This window comes from Mytilus trossulus, unplaced genomic scaffold (assembly GCF_036588685.1).
Source record: "Mytilus trossulus isolate FHL-02 unplaced genomic scaffold, PNRI_Mtr1.1.1.hap1 h1tg000373l__unscaffolded, whole genome shotgun sequence".
In the NCBI taxonomy this organism is placed as follows: domain Eukaryota; kingdom Metazoa; phylum Mollusca; class Bivalvia; order Mytilida; family Mytilidae; genus Mytilus; species Mytilus trossulus.
In genome coordinates, this window is record NW_026963340.1 from 2,567,889 (window position 1) to 2,590,938 (window position 23,050).

General features: G+C 31.5%; 1 protein-coding gene across 1 annotated transcript in view; it reads right to left on the minus strand.

Annotated features, from left to right (window-relative positions):
• Positions 1–217: 217 nt before the first annotated feature.
• Positions 218–23,050, minus strand: part of LOC134701963 (histone-lysine N-methyltransferase SETD1B-like) — a 29,747-nt gene continuing 6,914 nt past the window's right edge. The window contains exons 7-16 of the mRNA XM_063563074.1: positions 20,965–21,180; positions 19,452–19,560; positions 17,223–17,333; positions 15,912–16,113; positions 15,302–15,361; positions 13,415–14,358; positions 5,187–5,290; positions 3,386–3,502; positions 2,533–2,790; positions 218–1,347 (exon numbers count right to left, since the gene is read on the minus strand). Of these exons, the coding sequence (XP_063419144.1) occupies positions 1,174–1,347; positions 2,533–2,790; positions 3,386–3,502; positions 5,187–5,290; positions 13,415–14,358; positions 15,302–15,361; positions 15,912–16,113; positions 17,223–17,333; positions 19,452–19,560; positions 20,965–21,180 (2,295 nt within the window). The 3' untranslated portion in view covers positions 218–1,173. The remainder of the gene's footprint in view (positions 1,348–2,532; positions 2,791–3,385; positions 3,503–5,186; positions 5,291–13,414; positions 14,359–15,301; positions 15,362–15,911; positions 16,114–17,222; positions 17,334–19,451; positions 19,561–20,964; positions 21,181–23,050) is intronic.

Sequence of the window (23,050 nt, forward strand, 5' to 3'; positions counted from 1 at the left end):
ATCAATATAAAATAAATATATATATATGTTCTTGTGAAATTATGATGAGCACCATTCATGCATTATACTTTAGTACTTTTTTTCTGATTAGTCAACTGAAAATATGTTCAGATATGTTGAAAGTTTAAGAATAGAAATTGAAGCTCAGACTTAAATTTTTTTTTATTTTAAAAAAAAATAAATATATTTTTTAAGCGGTATCTAGTCGTTTTTATCCTACAGCACAATCACCACTCCAGGGGTTGGTTCACTTCTAGAATTTCAGTCCCATTTCGAAAGTCTAGAAAACTGAATCTTATTTAATTTCAAACCAGTTTTTGTGTATATATTTTAGTAAATATTGTAAAGCTCTGATGTATGATATGATCCTATTATTTCAAACTAACCTTTTCTACCATGAATGTAATTTATAACAATATATTGCACATAGGAAATTTAAAAATGTACTACAATATAATGATAATAATAATGAAAAAAATCCTTATTTTGACCTAATAGTATTAAAAATTGATTAACATGCAAAACAACTAATGTCTGTTATACTGTTCCTAGTACAAAAATGCATTGCCTTTTGGATGGATAAGATCTTGTTTTCATAATCAAAAATGACAAAAAAAATAAAAAAAATAACAGCAAGTAGGATTTGAAATTCTTGAAGTAAAATCAAAACATGTCTAAATTTTCAGAATGCTTGGTTCCCCTTTATTATTTTTTCAGAATCCTTTTAAAAAAAGTTCAATCAGCAGACTAAAAAACAATTATCAGAAATATACCAATACAACTATCTAATTTTATATTTTGGTAATTGTTTGACTGTAATACCAATATGAATTTCCGTAAAGTAACATTTTGATCCTTAGCAAACAGCATATATATCCAAATGCTTTGGATTTATTAAATTAAAATTATTACTAAAAACTTCAATTTCATCTTTTACCCTCTTCTTGAACCTGTTTCATATTTATTTCGAAGCAGTGAAACACAAAAAGATTCAGTTAATAAAATGAGCACTTAAGTTTCATAATCTGTACGGATTTCTCCAATAAATACATTTTTTAGTTGAATTTTTCTTTTCTGATAAATAAAACGTTAGATCAATAAGTCACAACTGAAGATAAATAACTAATTTTCCTACTAACAAAACAGCAGACTTATAAAAAATAAATAATATAACTAATTGAGTGTTCCTCGACAAGCTGCATCCCCACAAAGACATGGAATTTTTTCATCCTCCAACGGAAATTTATAATCGTAGGTTATTTCTTCATTAACGTCAATCTCACGTTTGGAATATATCACAATTTTCTTCTGGTTATCTACATTAATAATTTTGGCATAACAGTTTGGCTGAAAAAGAGAAAATAAATAATAATTATAATTTATGTTTATTGACTTTATTAGAGAAAATATACAAATACACAACACAATATTTAAGAAATAATTCATGGGGGCTTGAATACCCGTGGTAAAATCTAGATATATTCAAGCCCCCATGAATTATTTCGATTCTAAAAGGTCAAATACGGCAGTTCTTTTGGATCGAAGCGCTCTAGGTGGAGGCAAATATTTTCCATTCCCAAAAATAAACGCACTATTAAATTGGCGTAAAAGAACGGAGCAAACTGAATTAGTGACATGCTTAAACTATTTAAAATAACGTATATAGATAGTTTTTAATTAATCTAAATGATAATTTACTTATATGTCTTAAATGTTTCAACAAATGTGGCTTATAACACATTTTACCATCATTTGTTTACGTTTCCATGTTGTGTTGATTTTCGGATTTAAAAGCGTGTTTTTTCCGGTAAAATGCTCATATTCTAACGTCATCGTTTTATGACGTCGCGAAACTCATTCATAAAAAAGCATATGACGTGGGAATACGATCGGAACAGCCCATGCAATATATTCAAATTTTACCACGGGTGTGTACTCAAAGCGTTTGAAGGACGTCATGTTAGAATATTAAATAATACAGATTGATTGTGTTGTCACTTTTAGCACACATGGCTACATCAATACAGGCACTCACCATTGGTTGAGAAAGCAAAAATGACCACCTCCCCAAAAAAAAAAACAACAACAAAAAAAAACATCAACCTACAGTAAGAAAAGTGTCAATCCTACAAAGCCATGAGGGTGCATCAAATGTCCATTTATTAATTTTGTAAGAGATCTTCAAATTGTTTAGATTTTGATTTATTATCAAACTACATACTTGATCCATCATCCTCTTGGGACAATGATGTTGCACACAAAGCAGAATCACTTACTTTGAAGAATCAAATATACCAGTTATGGTTTTTATGGAATTTTATACTACCAAATTTTTTGGGCTATTGGTGCTAGGTACTGAAAATATACTTTGCCTTAATAGCTTGCCTGTACAGACAACTGCATTCTAATTAGTCTGTTTTATTAGTTTTCTTCAAGCACCAGATTTGGCATTTTATTTTTTCTGATAGCTCTTGAGCACATTTTTGCATATATATATTAGTAAGGTAGGATAAATGATAGTAAAACACTTACATTACAACTATGATTTATAAACCTGGCCAGATTTCCACACTTCGTTGCATCAATAATTGTATCACTATCTACTCGGAAGAGATAACTACTGCCGATTCCTGATTTCTCGTATTTCTTCTCCCGCAGGTCAGCGACGGACTGACGAATACTAGCACCTACATACTCAATGACCATCTCATCTGCTGCTATAGGTTCTAATGCGAACAGTCCCCACGCATGGATACCACTGCGAGCAAACTTCATGTTCTTCTTTCTAAACTGTTGATAGAAAAATTATATAGCATTACAAAACATATGACTATAAAAAGATTGGAGAATTGATAAAAAAAATGTAAACAAAATTTCAATGTAAAAGAAACTGAGTTTTGCTTGAAGCAAACTTAAGTTGGAGTATGAAAATGAAAATTCAGATTTTTTTTCATTTTGTGAACAGTAATAGTGACACTACTCAATTTCAATTTAATCTGTATATTTTGTGGTAATGAACATTGGGGTATAAGTCTCATGACATTTGGTTGAGGTAAACTTAAGTTAAAGAACAGAAATAAAAATTCAGCACTTTTTTTTATCTGTAGACGAGCATAACTATGGAACAATTGAAGTGACAACACCAAAATTCAAATCTGATCTGCATTTTGTGGTAATTAGTATTGTGTATAAGTTTCATAACAAGTGGTTGAGGCAAATTAAAGTTAAAAAACGAAACAAAAAAATCAGCAATTTTTCCATTTGTAAAGGGGCATAACTCTAGAACAGTTTAAGCGCCACCATCACAATTCAAACTTGATCTGTGTGTAGTGGTAATAAGCATTGTGAATAAGTTTCATAACATTTTTTGTACTTAAACACTTACTTTAAGTTGATTGAATTTGAGAAGATCTCCTATATCCAGATCAGCAAATGTGGTCTGTAATCGTCGGTTTTCATGTCGAGCTTCTCTCGAGTTGGAGTATGCTGTCACTTTCTTGTCCTGGAAAAATTAAAAAAAAATATTAACAAAAACCTACCAGTGTATACAACACACAAACAAAAGAAAAGAACAAGAGGTTACTATTTAAAACATTTGAAATGGCAGACCTGGCAAAAAATATGCCATTTTGATATTTACTTTCACTTTTATAGCAATCAGTTATATTTGCTTATTTGGCAATCTTGCCTCTGCTGGTGGACTATTAGTCCCCGAGGGTATCACCAGCCCAGTAGCCAGTACTTCCATACGGATTTTTTGTGGTATTAAAATTTGCTGTTACAAAATATTAAAAATTATCATAAATTAAGGAATGTATCTCGCTCATGCAAAGCTCTGATTTCTTTCACGGATTTGGCTATACTTTTTGGACCTTTTGGATTATTGCTCTTCATCTTTTATATAAGCTTTGGATTTCAAATATTTAGGCCACGAGCATCACTGAAGAGACATGTATTGTCGAAATGCGCATCTGGTGCAAGAAAATTGGAACCGTTAATTTAATTACATAAGTGACAATTTTTTCTGTTTTCTCTCTAAATATATATGTATCATAGTTTTCAAGACAATTTCACAAAATGCAAAAAAATGTAACATTTATCATTGAAAGCATAAAAAGTTACAACTCTCAATACTGTGGATTCATTTATTTGTGTGGGTACCAATTTTCATGGATTGAGAAAATATTGCATATCCATGGATATTTAAACTCATGGTTTTGGCAAAGTAAGCATACATTCCTTTAGAAATTGTGTATTACGTTGAACATTTAAATTCAGAGTACCTCTGTACCCAGAAATCCACGAAAATTGGTATCCATTGATTATATATAGATTCTTACACTGTAACAAGTGTATTACGATATTTATCCACTCGAAACTGTTAAATTTCATTATTTAAAGCGCAAGGCTTGCCGAGCTCTTTAAATAATAAAATTGAACTGTCGAGAGTTGAGAAATATCGTAATACACGAATTATAGTGCCGGAATCTGTTTCTCTAATGCTTTTTATCGTTCTTTTTCAAAGGTTTTCAGAAACTTGTGTTGTTTATATGCGATGTCATCAGGCATTGTCGCCTTTTTTCATGACGTCACAATAGGAAAATTCAGAAGAAAACAAAACATTTAGACGTCATTATTAAATTTCGACTAATCATTTGCAGAGAACAGATTTTTCACTAGTGAGGAGAAATATTTTTCTCACACCTCTCAAGAAATGTATAAATAGTACAAAAATAAGAGAATAATGAATCCACAGTATAAGAAGTCAAATGATGTTTTATATTGTATTTAGGATCATAATTATTTTGCTGATCATTTTTGCTGTGTACAGTTTCTCTTGATATTACAATTTGGGTGATAATAGAAAAAGTATCTATCAACCAACTTGTATAGTAATTACAATCTATTACTTCCTCGAAGCTCGACCGAATGTAAGGTACTGAAAATTCAGAAATTTTTGTTATGTTTTTCTATTGTGCATTTCTGTCCATTGTTCTACTTTAGAAAATGATTGCCTTAAATATAGATATAAGAAGATGTGGCATGAGTGCCAATGAGACATCTCTCCATCCAAGTCACAAATACAGTAAAAGTAAATCATTATAGCCATCAACACAGAGCCTTGGCTCGCACTGATAAGTTTCTTTATGTACAGTATTTAGCATTACAAATGTTTGTATACCAACCTGAGTTTTATTTGCCTCCTCTAATGCACAAAATGCTGCCTGATGAACTTTGCCCATCTTATCTTCCCTGGATAATTTGTAGAAGCCCTCTGTTCTCGCACACCCTGTAAACAAATTATAAAATAAGTCCAAGGACCATAACTCTGCTCAAAATCATCTGTAATTTGTCATGATAAAACAATATTCCAAATATTAAATGAATATCTTCAAGCATGAAAATAAAAGTGTGGAAACTGATTTTCCAGACTGACCAATGGACAGTCAGACAGAGTCTTTAGCTATATACTCTCTTGGCTATATTCATACTGCTAAGCTAGCAACAATGTAGTAAAAACAGATTTTTTTTAATATAATTTGTTAAAAGTCTTATCAATTAGAGGGTAGGGAATTAATACAACACTCATTTTTTAAAGAAACTTATACTGTCTGTTATGTTTTTGAAAAAAAATAATGTGTGTTTTTTTAATACACACCAAAACCTAACCATGAGCACCAATTAAAACTGCAAATGTTTTAGCATATGATATGAAGGCCTTTTTTTGGGGGTATAAACTTGTCTCTACTGAGCAATTGTTTTTGTTTTCACAAAACTAATAAATTATCAGAAAGTGTTAACTGAGCTATTCATTTAGTTTCAGATTGAGTCCACCCCACATTAAAGCATTCCTTTTTCTAAAAAATAAATAAATGTATATTTTAACTTATATTGGGCAGTGGACTACCCCTCCCACTCTTTTTGTTAATGATCAATGCATTTGTATGGCGACAAATAATTAAGAACAACCCCCCCCCCCCCCTTTTTTAAAATGGCTGGATGCGCCCCTGTTGAGCTTAAAACTCTTTTTGTAAGAAATTTACAGGAAAAATACTCTGTAAGCCCTATAAACAGTCCAAAGGCACAACCTAACATAAATTTAGTTTTCATCATGTAATTTGAAGTGAAAAGAGTGGTCTTTTACAATACATTTGTCATGTTTGTAGCAGCATTTTACATCTTCTATCAATTTATAAACATACAAATAAACTAATACACATTGTACATGTGAAGCAACAATCAAAGTCATATGAAACCGCAAATTAAAAAAAAATTTGCCTATGTTTTTTATAACTAAATGGATAGTTTTCATTATAAAACTGATGTACATATATTTTTTTTTTGAAGAAAATTCTACATTTTCTTTGTTCAATTTTAACAATAAGATGACATTGGTAAACTATGACTTCAAAACACAGTAATTAATTAGCTGCCATATTTGTTAAATCATAACAGACAGAGACAAAAAAAATAAAAATTATCCGATATTTTGGCATATGAAATGATATATACACATGCATTGGTTTAAGAATTAGAAAAACATTATTTTTCACCATTCACTCGTGTCATATGGCTTGAATACAATAGATAAACAATCAATAATAATAAAAAAGATACAATAAAATCTGATTAAAAAAATAATATATTATTAACAATATCATGAATATGGCAGGACATACAAACATTCACTCATTGCCAGTTGTTCACGAATAATAAATGCTTGAGGAAAAATTAATATGATATATATTTAGAAAATTTGACCAGTATATGTTTTGATGAAATTGAAATGGATAAGGCTTCGTAAAAATAATAAAATGCTCCAAGGGCACAGCATAATACAGCCCCAGAGATGGAACCCTAAATAGTGTGGGTAAGTAGATATTGACAATACATTCAAGCTTATAGCAGCTCTGAATTTTTGATTAAATTTTGGCACAGTATAGGTTTCCTAATAAATGTGGTCTCAGAACTTAAACATTTCAAATCGGAAATAAACTTATATGGGGGTATACCCAAAGAAATGCCAAGATTTCAATTTATATATAAAATCATAGTTTTATTTTGGAGCCTTCAAATCACAAAATGGAATAGTTTGATAATGGGGCCAAAGTTCAGAAATCTAAATACAGGGATAGATTCAGCCTATCAATGATATTAGATTAGACAACCCATAAACTCAATTTTTTCATAGATTGTTGAAATTAAACAAAGTTAAACCTGAACCCCAATTTTGACCAACTTGAAAACTGTGCTCAAAATCAACAATCTAAATACATGTATAGATTTAAAGAACCCAAATAATTTAAGGTTTGATGAAAATGAAACAAAGTTTAATTAAGGACCCCTTTGACCTCAATGTGGACTAATTGAAAAACAGGGTTAAGGTGGTATCCAACACATTCACTGAAAATTATTTGGCTCGTTTAATTTTCATAAAATTTTGACTATTGATTTACTTTGACCCTTTGACAAATATGTAAAAATTTCCAAAAATTTGAACCAACCATTTAATCAGAAAAATTACACTGGTTTTATAGCAGTTTGACAAACACTAATTTCATTGAATTTTTATCATGGAAAAGCTTAATATTCCTTTAACAACACAACGTAATTAAAGCGTTTAGCTGATTTCACAGAGTTATCTCCCTGTAGTGTTAGGTACCACCTTAACAATCCAAAATCTAAAAACATGGTTAGATTCAGGTATATTAAAGAACAACTTTGTAATTTGTCAAGAAATAAGTAATTTACACATAATTAAAAGTATTACAAAAAATTGTTGGTGCCTTTTTTCCTGTACAGTTCAAGCCATAGAACCAAAAATCAATCCCAACCTAAATTTTTGGTATGGAACCTTGTGGACCAATTTCATAGTGATCTTTAGACTTATTCTCAATTTTTGTCGGGAAACCAGAAATCCTTATTTTTTGGACCATAATTACTAAGCAGTTAGCACAAGAACCCCCAAAATCAATCCAAAACCTTCAATTTGAGGTATTGAACCTTGTGGTACAATTTCATAGAGATACATACTGTTATACACAAGTTGTTGTCCTAAAACAAGAATAAAGAGCTGCGCTGTAAGCACATGATACACCCGTTGCATTTTTAGCTTGTCTATATGCTTTAAATGATTTTTTTTGTACATGAAGGCCAAAAAAAAATATATGTCTGTTTCCTGTTTCCCGAGCAACCCTGACTCAAACCTCTCGACCCTAGATCTTTTTATTTTATTCCTGGAAAAAAATCATTTCCGGTCCGATCCAGATCCGTATCTTAATATGTTCAAGCAATCAAAATGGCTGCTCCCAGCACAAATGTGCCACAACTAAGGTTTAAAAAACGTCAGCACTGCGAGGATTATTTTAATTAAAGCTTTGTTAAAGAGATTAAATCATTTTGGAGTACAGGACCCTAACCAAACATGACATTTAACCGACTGCAAAAAAATCAACAAAAAAATCTCGACCTACTGACCCTGATTTAATTGCCATGGCAGCAGAAAACAGACATATATTTTTTTGGCCTAATTAGGCTGTTAGTTTTCTCATTTGAATTGTTCTACATTTGTCATTTCAGGGTCTTTTATAGCTGACTGTGCAGTATAAGCTTTGCTCATTGTTGAAGGCCATACTGTGACCTATAGTTGTTAATTTTCTTTAATTTTTCAAAGGTAGCTTAAGTCAACAGGTATAAACAATTCACCAAAATTTCATAAAACTTTGTGGAAGTGTTTATGAGTGATTGCCAGAAAACTGAGAAATCCCCCCTTTAAGCATGAAACTTTATAACATGGAAACGAAAAATCTGAAATTTATAAAAATCAAAAGGGAGCTTACGTCAATAGATATAAACAATTCAACAAAGTTTCATTAAAGATGATGAAAGCATTTTGGAGTTGTTGTCCAAAAACTGGAAAATCACCCCTTTTTTAAGGATAAAACTTCACAACATGGGAACGAATAATCTGAAATTTATAAAAATCAACAGGGAGCTTACGTCAATAGATATTAACAATTCAACAAAGTTTTATAAAAGTTGGTGGAAGATTTTTTTTAGTAACTGTCCAAACTATAAGTCTTTGTTTTATTTTTTACAATATGTTGTATGGGAGATAACTCATATTTTATTAAAGCAGATGAAAAGTTCTGCAAATTTAACTGTCATATTCAGGTCCTTCCCATTTTAAAGATGAATGCAATACTTTTCCTAGGTTAAGGTGGTACCTAACACTACAGGGAGATAACTCTGTAAAATCAGCTTAACGTTTTAATTACATTGTGTTGTTAAGGGGGCTCGCGGGTCTAAATCAACTTTTTTTTCTAATATAGGATTTTCCTATGTTTTCCAATGATTTAACCTTATCTTATATCTAATGGAAATATAAAATAAAAATATGGGGTCACCGTTCATTTAAGCTCACAATTTGCCTCCGAAAAAAGCATACATTTTTGTTAATGTCCTTTTTTTCTGTTGAACTAATAGGAGAAATATTGGTAATATCGAAATAAAAAAAGAACTAAATTACAGAAATCGTTAAAATTTTACAATTATTTAGTTTATGTACAGTTTGTTTGAAAACAGTAATAAAAAATATAGGTCACCGATGAGTTAAAAAAGATATTTCAATTTGAACGTCCAAAAATGACATTTTTGCACCAAAGGGAGATAATTTGGAGCTTTTTCAATGATATGAACATTTTAAAAGTCATCTGTGGACAAACCAAATCGATTTTTCTTGGTGATTTTTGTGCCATATTATGAAGTAATAGCTAATTGTGTAATAAATAAAATTTGTAATGAAAAAACAAATATTTAATTTTTTTCCGATTTTTTTATACCCGCGAGCCTCCTTAAGGGAATTTATAAGGCTTTGCACTGATCAAAATTAGAATATGTCAAACTGCTATGTAACCAGTGCAATTTTTCTGATAAATTGATTGGTTCAAATTTTTTGAAATTTTTATATTTTTGTCAAAGAGTCAATATAAATACTGTCAAAATTTTATGAACATTATACGAGCCAAATTGATTTTAGTCAAGGTGTTGGGTACCACCTTAATGCAAGAATTTGAACATGGTAAAAAATCAGCAAATTGTTATTAAACCAGAGCTGTGACTGTTCTTCTTTCTTCAAGAATTGGTAATATTAATGTATGTTGTACAACTGATGATTGGGCAAAAAAATACTTTAACAGTCATGATAGTGTCATTAAACTTAATTTTAATTACAAATGTTAAACCGTGGGAAAATGGTTTGTGAAATTGTGTTGCATTAAAAAATTAATTGTCAAATTCATGTTCACCGATTTGATCAAACTTTCCACATTTGATTAATAACTAAAACATGTATCCTTATTACAAAAAGTCCAAATAAAACAACATGAACAAAAAATAATGCAAGGACTTGTAACTACAACAGATTGATCAGCTTTTGATCATATTTCATACCAGACAATATTGTATAAAACATGTTAAAGTATCTAGATGGCCTTCGAAGACTCTTTATGATCATAGATTATACAATGTATATGTTCAGATGTTAAATAAAGCAATACATGACTTAAACAAAAATATAGATATAAATTGACAGAAAAGCATCGCCAATTGTAAAAATTTTTCAGCCAAATTTACTCCCAAAAGCAAAATACTATTCTACTTTTACACCAGATGCTCCGCAGGGCACAGCTTTATACGACCGCAGAGGTTGAACCCTGAACGGTTGGGTCAAGTATGGACAAACATTCAAGCTGGATACAGCTCTAAATTCAATAATTACTCATTTAAATACATCATAAAATATTAAAATGTAAAAATGTGCTTGTTTAGTTGTTATCACTGAATGGTAGATTGTCTTAATTTATCAGTTGGTAGTAAAAGTGAATATACATTGTATATTGTATAAAACAATGATTTTAGTTGATTCAACTACCTATTCTTGACAAAGAAAGATAACTCCAATTGAAGTTCTTGCTATTGCACAATATTGTGCAATTAGATATTTCTTGCTATTGCGCAATACTGTGCAATTGAAAATTTCTTGCTATTGCGCAACACTGTGCAATTGGAAATTTCTTGTTATTGCTGAGTACTGTGCAATTGAAAATTTCTTGCTATTGCACAATACTTAATTCCATTCTCAATTTCATTAATATAATAATTTTAGATCCTGATTTGGACCAACTTGAAAACTGGGCCCATAATCAAAAATCTAAATACATGTTTGGATTCAGCATATCAAAGAACCCCAAGAATTCAATTTTTGTTAAAATCAAATTATTTTTAATTTTGGACCCTTTGGACTTTAATGTAGACTAATTTGAAAACAGGACCAAAAATCAAGAATCTACATATACAGTTAGATTTGGCATATCAAAGAACCCCATTTATTCATTTTTTTTGATTTTGGACCCTTATTTGGACCAACTTGAAAACTGGGTCAATAATCAAAAATCTAAGTTCATGTTTAGATTCAGCAAATCAAAGAACCCCAAGGATTCAATTTTTGTCAAAAATCAAATTAAGTTTAATTTTGGACCCTTTGGACCCTAATGTAGACCAATTTGAAAACAAGACCAAAAATTAAGAATCTACATACACAGTTAAATTCTGCATATCAAAGAACCCCAATTATTCAATTTGTGATGAAATCAAACAAAGTTTAATTTTGGACCCTTTGGGCCCCTTATTCCTAAACTGTTAGGACAAAAACTCCCAAAATCAATACCAACCTTCCTTTTATGGTCATAAACCTTGTGTTCAAATTTCATAGATTTGTATTTACTTATACTAAAGTTATGGTACGAAACCAAAAACAATGCTTATTTGGCCCCCTTTTTGGCCCCTAATTCCTAAACTGTAAGGACCAAAACTCCCAAAATCAATACCAATCTTCCTTTTGTGGTCATACACCTTCTGATTAAATTTCATAGATTTCCATTCACTAATACTAAAGTTGTGGTTCAAAAAAGTTGATTCAACTACTATTCTATACAAAGAAAGATAACTCCAATTGATTTCTATTTACTTAAAAACCAAAAAATGCTTATTTTGACCGCTTTTTTTCCCCTAATTTCTAAACTGTTAGAACAAAAAGTCCCAAAATCAATCCCAACCTTCCTTTTGTGGTTATAAACCTTGTGTCAAAATTTCATAGATTTCTATTCCCTTTTACTAAAGTTAGAGTGCGAAAACTAAAAGTATTCGGATGACGACGCCGACGACACCAACGTGATAGCAATATACGACGAAAATTTTTCAAATTTTGTGGTCGTATAAAAAGGTTTGAAAAAACAAAATGTATTTTTTGAAATTTTTGTCCAATTACTAGATAATGCCACTTTCATGTCTTTTAGCCCTGTAAATATAAAAAACACTAATACCATGAATACTATACCATGTTTACATATCAAATGGTTCAAGAAAATGTGTTTGCAGGCCCGTAGCCAGGAATTTTCAAAACATTTTTTCTCAACTTTTATATTGATCAATTTTAAAGTATAGATTTGCATTTATAAGATAACCATGATTATAGAAATTCACAATAATGGTTTAGCTAAATATTAGATGAAACTGTGCAATATTTATGATAACTGTCCAAAATGAAATTCAAAATGAATAGACTGTCAACATAAATTTTCTACCTAAATGGTTTTAGGGTTAATCAATAGTTGATGATCATGATGGTGGTACTATACTGTATCATTACTCCGCAAACATCTGAAAAATGTGACATTTAAAAGCCGTTTTGTTTGGCAATTTTAACAATTTTCAGTATGAAAGAAAATTAATGTCATGAATGTTGTTTTATAGTAATAATTTCAAAACAAGACCATTTTTACCATCTATAGTATATATTCTTTTTTCTTGCAGCTTACTTTGATTGACAGGTCAGGTACTATACATTTACCATGTTTTGATTTAAAATAAAAAGTCATTGAAAGTATCAGCCTATATACATGATACAGTAAACTGTGTAATTATCAGTCATAACAATAATAAAACATCTAGATCTATTATCACTGTATCAATCATAGAATAAAATATGTGTACAACAAAAAATTACAATAAATTCTGTAAAAAATATTAATTTTTACAATGCATATATATAAATTTGTATAAAAATACCATACATACAACATGTACAAGCATGAAAAGATGTAAAATGCTGCCAACTTATAATAATATGAAACTATTGTATCTGGTGGATTTTTAAAAAATAATTAAGTATGTAACATGTATTATCCTAGCTATTTATTCAATAAAAATGAAAATCCTGAAATAAAATATTCAGACTAAAAAACCTGCAATATTGTGCAAGAAACAACCAACTCATATATTTTACTTTCCAATTTGAAAACATTTAAACACCAGAACCATCTGAATACCAAAAACCATGATAACCGACATATACCTGTTTTGTGCTCATGGTCCTTTTTCCGTCTTTTTGATGGCACTGGGTTGGGAATATTTGTGAACGGATGGTCGACCCATAATATATCATTTATCCAATAACACATAGGTTCTTCCGACTGTAATAAATGGTCGTACGTCCGTTTTAAGTAATTCACATCCTCATTGTCTATGCCCTGATTATAGAGATCAAAGAAAATTTGTCGTTCCTCTTCCAATTTCCTTGGAGTGAATTTTTTCACCTCTTTTGGAGGTGGAAGAAGATTAATTAACTCTCTGCTGCCTTTAGACTTATTCAGTACGTCCGTAATATCCACTAAATGCATGTCTTTTTGTTTTCTTTTGCCGCCTCTCTTTGGAGGCTCTTTTTTCTTTTTGTCCTCGGTTTTTAATAAATTTTCTATATTTTCTAAATTCACAATTGGTTCTAAAGTCTTTGGTTTTGAAGGTTTTTTCTCCTCCAGAATGTCTTTTATTGATGGTTTGGGAGGTAAGCAATAATTATGGTCAATAAACACTTCCATAGGAGTGGTATTGCCATCCTCATCAGCAGAATCTGTGCCGTCGGAATCAAGATCAACGTCATCAAGTCTTTCTTTTTCGGGTGGTCTTACCAGAGGAGCTGCAAAATAGTCATGTTCCGCCAAAAAGCTTGGGCGTTCTTCCCTTTCAGGTGCTTTTAATGGAACGTCTTTCACTGGTGTTAAAACTGGTGGTTTTTGCTCACTATCACGTAAACTTAAAATTTCTGAAGCCTCCAGTAAAGTTTGAAATCCTGATTTAACGGAACTGTCTGTAGATGTTGACTGAATAGCACTTGTTTTTTCTTCAGCCTCACTTTCAGTTTGTTTACTATCAGAATCTTCTGTTACTTCACTTAATTCTCTGACAGGCGATAGCTTTCCTGGTGATTTCTTTCTCCCTTTTTCCTTAGGAGTCTCATTTCTAAAAACAATAAAAAAAAGTTAAAATGCTACAAAATTGAAAAACAAAACACCTATATAAACTTGCTAAAGGAGTCTGCCAATTGATATTTTATCATATGTTTTTCAATGTTGTGATGTTATGCTACTGTTTCAGAAAAAGGGAGAAGGTTTGGATCCATTAAATTGTTTAATCCCGCTGCAAATGTTTGCACCTGTCCTAAGTCAAGAATCTGATGTACAGTAGTTGTCGTTTGTTTATGTAATATATACGTGTTTCTCGTTTCTCGTTTTGTTTATATAGATTAGACTGTTGGTTTTCCCGTTTGAATGGTTTTACACTAGTAATTTTGGGGCTCTTTATAGCTTGTTGTTCTTCGGTGTGAGCCAAGGCTCCGTGTTGAAGGCCATACTTTAACCTATAATGGTTTACTTTTTAAATTGTTATTTGGATGGAGAGTTGTCTCATTGGCACTCACACCACATCTTCCTATATCTATTGATTCATTTCATCTTGTGTATAAAATACAACTTTTTCATATACTCGCCAATACGTTTGTAAAAATCGAACCTGTTGGCGACTTTTATAGCTTATCATATGGCATGGGTTCTGCTAATTTTTTGAAGGCCATACAATGACCATAGATGCTTACATTAACACCATTGGTTTTAGATAGATAGGTGTCTCATCCTTTACTTATTCTAATATTGCTTTATATTGAATAACAAATTTTGACATCTAGATATCTAGTTTTATTTTGTTGTTTTTTGTTTGCTGTCTCTTTTTAGAGAAACTCTCATTTGTTTTTAATCAATTAGTTGCTTTCTATGAGCTGCTTGTTCTTTCTTTATTCTAGGTGTAATTCTCTAGTTGATGTAGTACATAATGCCAGATAATATTAAACCACATGGTTATTGAACCTAGAACTGTTATTGATTTTATATTTCTATGGTTACACATCAACCTTTTAGCTTCAACTTTGGCCTCTTCTTCTTGAGCATCTGATGTCATACTTTCATCCTCCCTGAAAATAAATCATCAAATTATGATTTTAATTAACCTCTCAAAATTCAGAGTACATGTAACAAGGTTTAACAACTAGCACATGAAACTGGACAAAAAAAGTTGTTTCAATTATAACAAGACTGTGTCCATAGATGACCCACTCAAACTACCATTAGCTTCAGATAAGATATAATTGAAGCTTTTTCAATTGGCTTATAAATGAGGTATATAAGGCAAAATCAAAAGGTAAGTTGATGTAACTTGTCAAACATCTGATGAATGAATGGGTGTCTAATCTTCAGTGGAAAGTCAAATGCATATTCAGAGCAGGAACATGATATGAATGTTAACCCTCATTTGAAAACTAGACCAACACTCTATGTTGGATTTTTCAATGTGCTAGTTCACAAAGTAATAGTCTGCACGAAAGACACAATACCTTTCCCAAACACATTATTTTTTACTCAAAGCCAACCATTCTTTGTTTAACACCTAAATGCCACATGCTTGGCAGAGAAGCAGCAATTTTCAAGAGAAAGACAAACAAATGAAAGAAACATTTATCATACTTCTCATCTTCAGACAAAGCAGATTCAGCAGTATCTTCTGGTTGAGTTTGTAACTTTTCTTCTACTTTAGACTCCGCCTTCTCTTTCTCTGTCTCCACCTCTTCCTCTGATGACTCCTCCTCCTCATCACTGGAGTCCTCATCGTCACTGGAGTCTTCACCCTCTCCGTCATCACTGCTCTCTGCACTTCCTGCTTCCTCATCTAAAGAAGAGAAAAAAAACAGATATAAAAAGATGTGGTATATAAAGGCAACAGTAGTATACCGGTGTTCAAAACTCATAAATCCATGGACAAAAATCAAAATCGGGGTAACAAACTAAAACCGAGGGAAACGCATTAATGAGTGCCAACGAGACAACATTATGAGTGCCAATGAGACAACATTATGAGTGCCAATGAGACAACATTATGAGTGCTAATGAGACAATTCCCATCCAAATAACAATTTATAAAAGTAGACCATTATAGGCCAAAACATGGTCTTCAACACTAAGCTATTGCTCACATCAAACAGCAAGCTATTAAGGGTCCCAACAATTATAAGTGTAAAACCATTCAAACGGGAGAACCAATGGTCTAATCTATATAAAAAACAAGATACTAGAAACACTTGATTATACTATAAAATATATTCATGTTTTTGTATAGTGGAGAGATTTAGATATTTAATATCCTTTGCACTGATTTAGCTGTCCTTCATTAAGCAAAGACTGAATTTCTGAATCTCACTTAAAGTCTGTGATTTTTAATACACTTTGTGACAGGTTATTTAACTGCCACATCCGAAGAGGGCCATAAAGAGGGGTATGTGATCAAATGAAAAATTAAAAGGACCATTTCATCAATTAACAAAAAATGAAGATAGCTTACTGTACATTCATTGATTATTGCGAAAAAGTGCTACAGGGTTATAATCGCAATAATTTAAACTTGCATTATGAAATTTTTCATATGAATTGAACAGAATTTTTCTCAAAATCGCAAAAATTAAAATCACATTTAAGTCTAAAATGCCAAAACCACAATAATAGATGCATGAAATAATTTCTGAATTTACTGTTAATGTTGCTTTTAAACAAGCGTTCATATTCTATTTGGCCCCTTTTAAACTTTTTTGGATACGAGCGTCACTGATGAGTCTTTTGTAGACGAAACACGCGTCTGGTGTATGTACAAAATTTAGTCCTGGTATCTATGATGAGTTTATTTGCATGAAACACAGTGCACAATAAATTTCAAGAACTAACATGTGAAAAAAGAATTGAAAACCAAATTGCCCAAAAATAACCCCGTTCTCCAACTGATCTTACCATCCGACTCATCATCATCATCTCCTTCTTCGTCTTCACTTTCATCATCTCCTTCCTCCTCACTTTCACTGACCACTGGCTTCCTACGAGGTCTCCTTGGGGATTCCTTGTCTACAAAAACATAAATAGCATGTTATTAATAATTTGATTTACGAGGTCTCCTAGGGGATTCCTGGTCTACAAAAACATATATAGCATGTTATTTTATGTCTTTTGTTTAATGACTTGGCATAACTTGGAAGATAAAATCAATAGCAAAATTTGCACAAATTACTATCAAAGAAGAATGTGTGCATAGTACATGAATACCCCAGTCACACTGTAATTTTCTAAATTCAGTAGACCATGAAATTGAGGTAAAAACTCTCATTTGACATTAAACGTTGACCAACAACTTTAACTTGAACCAGGCAAGACCATTTTCTATGTTCAGTGGATTGCGAAATTGGGGTAAACAGACCTGCCAACTTTTGAAAATCTCCATTGGGGATTAAGCGCGCGACAAGATTTTTAAGGGTTACAATTTTAGCAACTTTTCTGTGAGCATTGTTTTTTACTCCTAAAATAGTCTAAGCTCTCTTCTGTTTTTCTTTTGGTATACTAATGATGAGCTTGTAGGCCTTGATTTCTTTTATTTGCATGATTCTTGTATTATTAAATTATAAAATTGACAAAATAACTGAAGAATAAAGAAAATGGCATTAAACATAAGGATTCAAAGTAGAGACCCCCCCTTTTTTCCCCTCCAAAGAAACTTGACTCAAACACCTAAAACTACATGTCCTAAAGTAAGAAGGATGAAGACAGATTTTGATTTAGTCTTATCAGTATCAATGAAAAAATGGATAAAATTTGAGTTATCTTTCTTTGTATTCAGAGGTGCTCTTACCGGCGGAGGCTTATACAGTAACACAGTAGAAGTGTATTACAAAATGGCCTCAATTTTAAATCAACAGACACACGATGTCTGGTTTCAAAAATTAAACAGATTTCAAGATAAACGATGTTTTCTTGAGAGTTGATTACAGTTCTCAACTTTCAATTAATTATGATTTTGCTGTGGAACTATGGCAAATGTTGCAAATTGTGCTTGTATGATAAATTGATTAAAATTGAAAGGCTGACCAAATTTGTGTATACAAATTAATTTTGGGACTGTTACGACCCATTAGGTAATCTGATTACATACAACCACTAGTTATGACACCTGTTGTGACGGTTGATTAGCGTAGGGTCATTAACTTGTCATGATATGTCCCCAGGTAAAATGATTGATTTTTAAAAATTGATCAGAAAAACTTCAAAATCGGTAAACAATAATTTTTTCTGGTATATTTGTTGAAAATCGGGATTTTGACTAATTTTACGATCCCGATATCGGGATTCGGGTTGAGCAGTATAAATTGGGATGATACCGCGAAAATCGGGATAGTTGGCAGGTCTGGGTAAAAACTCTAAGTTGGTTTTAAAATTAGAAAGATCATATCATAGGGAGCATGTGAATTAAGTTTAAAAGTTGATTGGACTTTAACTTCATCATAAAACTACCTTGACTTAAAACTTTAACCAGAAGCAGGATAGACAGACAGAATTTGCAGGTAAAAACACTTTCCCCCAAAATCCATTAAAAATTAGCATTCAAGAAACACAAGGAAATAAATGAATCAGCAGGATGCGATCAAACTAATTTGTTTAAGTGCAACTTGTCTTAAGTTGATAATGCAATGATCACTTTGTATTTTTTTTTTTTTTTTTTATTCAACAACATTATATCACATGCTGTTAACAGATTTCTTCACTGGTACAGCTATTTCAGTAAAGATCCCTGTTTGTTAGTACCTTAAGTATCTTCTGGTAGTATATTTATAATTTTGTTAGTTTATATATATTATTTGTCAATTACACATTGTTTATCATTAGTACATTATTTATCTTAAATACATTAATGCTCTATAATTTTACAATTATAACTCTGAATATGAACGTTATATGTATAAATTGTTACTATCTGATAGATGTTGAGGATAAAACAAAATCACGGGTTATAAGTCTAAGCATGTTCCGAATTTGATTTGTGGTTTAATGTTTTTCTCTGTTATCTGGTATAACGGTAAAAATTTGTTATTTTTTGTGTGGATTAATTGCTTTCACCACAAGCTTGCCAAATTTAAATGAATTAGCCACGGAAGGTAGGTTTTACACTTCTGATCTTAACTTCATTATCCTTACCAGATATTTCCCCTTCTTCATCCTCCTCATTAAGATCTTTAGACTTTGATTTGTCCTCTTGTTGCTGGACGTCAAACTGGGGAGGTGGAGGTTTGTGAAACGTTTTTCGCTGCAAAAATGATGGATTTATATATATATATATAGTGAGATTGGGAAAGTTCATACAGCATGAATACTGTTAGGCTTTAGGCCAAAAAAATATATATTTCTGTTTCCTGCTGCCTAGGCAAATAAATCGGGATTTTTTATTTTTTGTTTTTTCCAGTCCCTGCAGTTGGTTCAATGTCAGGTTTGGTTGGGTTCCTGTAACCCAAAGTGTGTTAATCTCTTTAAAGAAGCTTTGATTGACTTCTTCTACCAGTGCCAACATTTTTTAATCCTTAATTGTAGCACATTTGTGTGCTGGGAGCAGCCATTTTTATTGTTTGGGCATTGTATGATACGGATACGGATGGGAAACAATTTTTTTCCAGAATAAAAAAAAAATCTAGGGTCAGGGGTTTTGAACCAGTCGGGGGTTTTGAACCAGGGTCGGTCGGAAGCATGAAACAGACATATATTTTGTTTTTGCCTTAAGGAACAGCAAGTTTGATAAATAGTTTAATGTAGCAGGATGATATTACTGTAGATTAACTATCTGTAGTGGTACTGGTAGTGTTGTTCAATCTGTAAGTAAATGGAGAATGTGTCCATGGGACATGGGTGATGCCCCTGTTTGTATATAACATATTAAAGGGACAGAACTCAAGAATGGTAAAAGTAACGCTACAAAAATGTGTACTTGATCTGAGTTTTGTTGTATTAAGCATAGTGTATAAGGTAAATAAGATTTGATTGTGGCAAACTAAAGTTAGAAGACTGAAAAGGAAAATCTTGCGTATTTCCATTTGTCAAGGGGCATAACTCTAGAAGGGTAAAAGTGACACCATCAAAATCCAAACCTGATCTGTGTTTTGAGGTAATAAGCATTGTATAAAAGTTTCACAACAATTGATTATGACAAACTAAAGCTAGAGAACACTGGAAAAATTGTTAAATGGCACAATTCTAGAAGGGTAAAAGTGGCACCACCAGAATTCCTACTTGATCTGTTGTTTGTGGCAAAAAGCATTGTGTATATGTTTCATAACATTTGGTTGAGGCAAACTAAAGTAAGAGAATGGAAACCAATTTTGGGATGTACAGACAAGGGTAAATTTTATTTGTATTTGAAAGTTTATGATACATCATTTTGTACCTTATGACATTAACAATTTTTAAAATAATTAATTTTTCCAATCAGGCAATAAACACAGTTAGCTTCTTACTTAATTTCGATAAAAAAAATTCTAATTACAAGTCTTCAATATAGACTTTTCAATATATACATTTGTCATATTTGTAAAGGCACAAAACTGATTTAAAAAATAATAATATTGGCCTGTGGATGATTTAACAGGTCTTACAGAAGTATTACAATCCTGGGCTGGCGGGACTGTGGTTGGGCATGAAGACTGTTTCTACATGACCTTACCTTAAATGATGGCAACCTTGGCATTCCACCACGAATTCCGAGGAATCCACCACCCCCACCAAATCCACCAAGGTTCACCTCTCCTTCCTTGGACCATGGATGTTGTGGTTCAAACAGTGTAGCCAATGTAGACATCACCTCACTCTTACCAACTGTCACTGTAGATGGCTTTTTTGATTCTGCTGGTTTTGTAGGCAATAACCTTTGAGGCATGGACTATAAGAGAAAAAAAAAACAATCACTCATCATGTTCATTATTAATTATATAAAAATTGAAGTTTTCCTAAATTATCATACATTTTTCTGGTAATATTTCAATTGCTTTTATTATGTTTGAGTTTTTTCAGTTCAATGTATTCAAGTGTTTTGCTGAGTACACATGTACAAACAATGTACAATAACTTCTAGAAGAAGCCAAAATTATAAAGTTACTTTTGTAATAATTTTGAGGTAAATTGTTTTAATACAATACTTGCATGACTATTACACTAAGTGACTTATAATTACTTATCCATAAAAGTGACTTATAATTACTTATCAATAAAAGTGACTTATAATTCAGTCAGGGGTACTACTTGTACAAGTGTATTCTATTCTCTTGAAGAAGTGAAAAAAAATATATACATATAAGTAAATAAATAATGTTTGAATAATCTCCCATTAATTTTCTGAAAAAAATACTTGTACAAGTAAATTTTTCTTACAATCCCACAAAAATCCTCATATTTTGAGATGTATAATCATGCCTTTAATGATTTTTCCCAGGTTTGGTCAATTTTTTTCATTAAAGTTCAATGTTTCATCTCATTAATTTATCAAAGAAACTGATTGAGCAAAGATCTTGTATATTTATGCAAGGCAATCAAAAATTGCTCCTTTGGGGCTTGTAAATGAGCATTGCAGTGTTAAGAAGATAACAGACAAATGGGGCTTTCATTGTCCATGAACTTACACTTGAACTTACACTTGAATGATTAGTAAAGACATCCACAAAGGGTACACAATTTAAAATTCTATTAGAGCAAAGAAATCTTCAGAATTCAAGAAAAGAAGAAAGGATGATTTTTTCACCTATACAAGTAAAAAAATCTGAATGTGGAAGGGACATAAGTCAGCCAATTTTTTTTTTACCTATACAAGTAAATAAAATTCACTTGTAAAAGTATCCTACAAATTTACTTATGTATGTGTATATTTTTTTTTACGTCTTCAAGTAAATAAAATACACTTGTACAAGTAGTACCCCTGACTGTAATTACTTATCAATAAAAGTACAGTACACATGAATTGAGTTGTAATTGATATATTATAATTTCTTTACCTTTTTAAGATAAAAAAATACTTTTTTTAGTGCTAGATACTAAATATTTAATTGGTAGTTTCTCACAAGAACCTGAGTAAAACTTAACAACTTTTAATTTGAAATGTTGCTTTAATTGTATACTCAGATATGAATTGAACATTATAAAAAGAACATTATTTACATATATGACCCTTTATACTATATATGCCATAGTATAATCCATACATTGTAGCGCACCGCGCGAAAGAGCACTTCTCTTTCAAATCTCACCACTTCTCCCTATCAGTTTCAAAAAGAGAAGTCACTTCTCCCTATAATTCTGAATAGTGTGAGCCCTGGCTTTTTAAACATATTAACAATTTTATGTTGGTGTTGTTGTATACAATGAAGGTTTTATATGGCTGCAGTGATTGACTTGTCTTTTCATCCTGGTTCGTTATTTGCCGTCCCATGGCATTGGAAGTTTCTCTCAAAGGTCACAATGGTATCTTCCCATCTCTTTTCATCATGGAAGAGTCGTAAATCAATTGATTGTGGTTTCAGTCTAAATTGTTCATAATCACTGTTTTAGCAGTGAATTACAGTTTTCGAGTGAATGGTTTATTCCTCTGTTCATAGTAATAGCTGTGTAAAACATTCAAACCCACCAGCAGAACCTCAACATCATCCCAACAGTCTGTGCCAAAAGCGTCTAGCTCTGAGCTGGATGACTAGTACAAATTTGTTTGTGTTAGTTATTTCATTCAGACGTTTTTCCATAAAATGAGCTTTTTTTATTGAAGG